This window comes from Gekko japonicus, unplaced genomic scaffold, assembly GCF_001447785.1.
Source record: "Gekko japonicus isolate JY-2015 unplaced genomic scaffold, Gekko_japonicus_V1.1 scaffold586, whole genome shotgun sequence".
Classification (NCBI taxonomy): Eukaryota; Metazoa; Chordata; class Lepidosauria; order Squamata; family Gekkonidae; genus Gekko; species Gekko japonicus.
The window spans coordinates 910368-913846 of record NW_015177025.1 but is presented as its reverse complement, the minus strand read 5'-3'; the positions used below and the strand labels follow the sequence as shown (position 1 = coordinate 913846).

General features: G+C 46.5%; 1 protein-coding gene across 1 annotated transcript in view; it reads left to right on the top strand.

Annotated features, from left to right (window-relative positions):
- KIF1B (kinesin family member 1B) overlaps positions 1 to 3479 on the top strand; it is a 167516-nt gene that overhangs the window by 48622 nt on the left and 115415 nt on the right. Inside the window, exon 4 of the mRNA XM_015427822.1 lies at positions 3227 to 3406. Within this exon, the coding sequence (XP_015283308.1) occupies positions 3227 to 3406 (180 nt within the window). The remainder of the gene's footprint in view (positions 1 to 3226; positions 3407 to 3479) is intronic.

The window sequence follows — 3479 nt, the reverse complement described above, 5'->3', positions numbered from 1 at the left end:
GCATGGAAGAGTGGAAGGTACCCGGTGGGCCCCAGCAAATGACTTGGGTCAAACTCTGAGGGAAGTAAGCATGGGAAAAGAATTTTGTTCCTAGGCTTCCTCATCCCGAGCAATGAAACCATAAGAGAGGCACACTGTTCTGCAGTGCGTAGTCAGTATGTAGGTAAGCCCAGGGCAGCTTTGCTTGAAGATGTCATAAGCATGGTTTAGATGCATCAGTAAATCATAGTTTGGTGCTGTGTGAATGAGCTTGGAAGGAACCCTGAATCTCTGTGCTGCTTTCTTCTGTCTTCCCTCCCCTCAGTATTAGATGGTTATTTCCTGGCCATTAATAGGAATTTCTTTACATCTGAACCATCAAGCTATGGCTTGTGCTTGGTCTGCAAACTAGGGTTGCAGTTGGTTTCCAAATAAACTGTGGTTTGTCATCTTGGCTTGTAGGACAGGAGCAAATGATTATTTTCTTGTGTGGATGCAGCAGCAAACTGTGGCTTGCCATGAATCAGGTAATAACTAACTAGTGATTTGAGTCAAGGCTTGCTCAGAAAATGCCAAGCCAAGGTTTGCTGTTACATCTGAACCATGCCCTTGTATTGGGATAGTTGGAAAGTCTTGGATAAGGTTTTGTAAACAACCCTGTTAATGCCATTGAGAGTTCAGGGAGCATAAAAGTTACCAGGACAGGCACTAGGGGAAAATACTTATGAGGAGAGCATTCCGTACTTGAGGAATGGCTACGTAGAAGGCCTTTCCTCTGGCTTCCCCCACCTTCAGAAGCAGCAGTTGCACTGAGCAAGGCCTTTAATCAACTATTTGACTTTGATTATCTTAACTGACGATCAGATTTGTATGGGAGTAGGCGGCCCTTCAAATACCATTATTTGGGGGACCAGCACTGAATGAATCAGTGACCCAGTGAAAGTCGCTGTAGGACTGGCAGGCTTCTCTGTCACCTGTGCCAATCCACACTGTTTGTGCTGGGCGCTGAACCAGTTTAGAAGTTTCTGGGTTGTCTTCAAGTGCAGCCCCTCATATAGTGCATTACACTCTGCAGAGAATGGATAACAGCGGCCAGACCTTGCTTCCCAAGGAAAGGCCGTAGCTGGTCTGCCGTACCAGGTTGTTGAGGAGAAACAGATTCACCAGCCGCTCAAGAAGGCAGCAGCGTGTATTACAAACTAGCCCCTCCGTAAGATAAAACCACGTTTCTGAGCTTTATACACCTACAGGTGTGTTGTGCTTATCCTCCCCCCTCCCCCTTTCCCGTGGCTTCTCTTAATTGAGCAGTAGCTCCGTTTTCCACAGAGGGCACGGCAGGACAATCATCTTGTTAATCTGCTCCAGTTATTCCTTGAACGGGAAAACGTTCCGCTTGTCAGCTGACGTACCAGATTATGTCATGCTCTACGGCCCTCCTTTAACGTAGGAGTACTAATCTTCCCTTTAAACTTTGCTGCCTTCTAAAGCTTTTCATACGCTGCATTCTTCCCAAATGGAACGGTAAAATGTAACTGCCACTTACCTGGGAGCATCTGGTGCTGGCTTCCACTGTGGCACCCTCGATGTTTTGAAATTTGTTCTGAAATATGTTGTGCGTCATCTGATAAAGGGGCCCTGTGGCTTGCCCGGGCTACCCAGTCTTTGCCCCCCCAGAAGCAGTGTGGCTAGCTTTCGGTCATCTGGAAAGAGGGGAAGGCACTTCTCATATTCAGTAATATTTGAGTCACAAGGCACGCCAGTGGAGGTGTTGTGAAGTGGGATTCACCAGTGAGTGTACCTACAGTGCAAAGAAATTGATAGCCACGTTGGTGCGACAACATCATGTTCTGTTTCCTGAGTTGCTCTAGAGTTGGGCTTCCTCCTCTGCAATGATTTCAGCGGCTCATGAGGTTGGCCTGGCTGCCCTGCCTCTCCCCCCCCCCCCCTAGCATTCTTTTTCGGCATAAGTGCCTAAGCATGGTTTGAATTCCTCCAGCTGCAAAATGCTTCCACATTAGGCCTTCTCCACAAAATAAAAAGGCATCTTGAGATGACTCAGGTTCCCCGTCTTCCAGTCCTGCTCGACTATTTGCTCACTTGTGAAAGGCATTCACTGGTGGCAGCATTTCCTATTTGGCATTGCGAATTAGCAAGATTCTTTAATAACAGAGGCTGGGAAGTAAACGTGGGCAGCTGCACAAGCTGATTAATTTACACGGCCGGTAGCATTTTATAGTGAGGTATTATAAGCAGCCAGTTTGAGCCTTGAATCATAAAGCGACAGAGTGTTCGGAGACCTAAGCTTACCACTTCCCCCAAGAGCAGCATGTTGTTGAATGATGTTATATATCTAGTTCTAGTGGGAACACGGTTCACTGTTAGGAGGGCTGCAGGCTCCCCTTGGGTAACTAGCTGGGTTGTGGAAGAACATTATAAGCATCGTGGTACCTAATGAAGTATCTTAAATATCCTGTTCACAAATGTATGTTGTGATGGGCAGACGGCTGCGTATGATCTCTGGTTACTATGAGAAACATGGAGAGGGGAAGTGGCTCAGTGGTATAGCCCTTGCATGGAATATGGAAGATCCAGGTTCAATCTCTAGCGATTTCAGTTCAAAGAATATCAAGTTTGGACTATTAGGAAAGACCCTTCTCCCCTTTCCACATTAGACCTTAAGTCCTGGTTCAACCCTGTCCCCGAACTTACATTCTACATTACATGCAAGTCCACCCCTGTAATTATCTCTGGGGGTATTTTTTGTTTCCACATTACATTGAGGTCACTCCGGTTTCGCCCCACACTTGTCCCGGGATAAACGGATGCTGTTATAACCAGGGATAAATGCAAGGAATTGTGTCGCGAGTTGAACTCTGACAAAACCAGGGATGAGATCCAAGTGCGGGAAGGACCCATGAGACCCTGGAGAGCTCCTCCCAGTCAAAATAGGCAGTACTGAGCTAGATGGACCAATGGTCCAGATTGGTTGAATGTCACTTCATACGGCATCTGTAGTTACAGGACCTTAGGAAGCAAGGATAAGACCTTGGGGAACTGTTCCTGGTTGAAGGATACGTTGGGCTGCGTGGACCATTGGTACCTTCGTTTTAACTCCTCAATGGTGATTTTTTTTTTCACCCTTCACAAATCTTACTTTTTCCAAGCTATGGAAGGATGCCTCACAATGGGCAGTTGTTTCATTTTGAAAGAGGTCCATTCTGACATGTAGCTTTTCTTATCTCTGCAGCCTGACGATCCGTGCTTTGCGTCTCAGAATCGCGTGTACAATGATATTGGGAAGGAGATGCTGTTACATGCCTTTGAGGGCTATAATGTATGTATCTTTGCATATGGCCAAACCGGAGCTGGGAAATCGTATACTATGATGGGAAAGCAGGAGGAAAACCAGGCGGGGATAATACCACAGGTAAGAGCTGATATTAAGGTGCTAATGTGCAAAACGTCTCTGTCTGTTTTGCTTTTGTATATAGCTGCTAGAT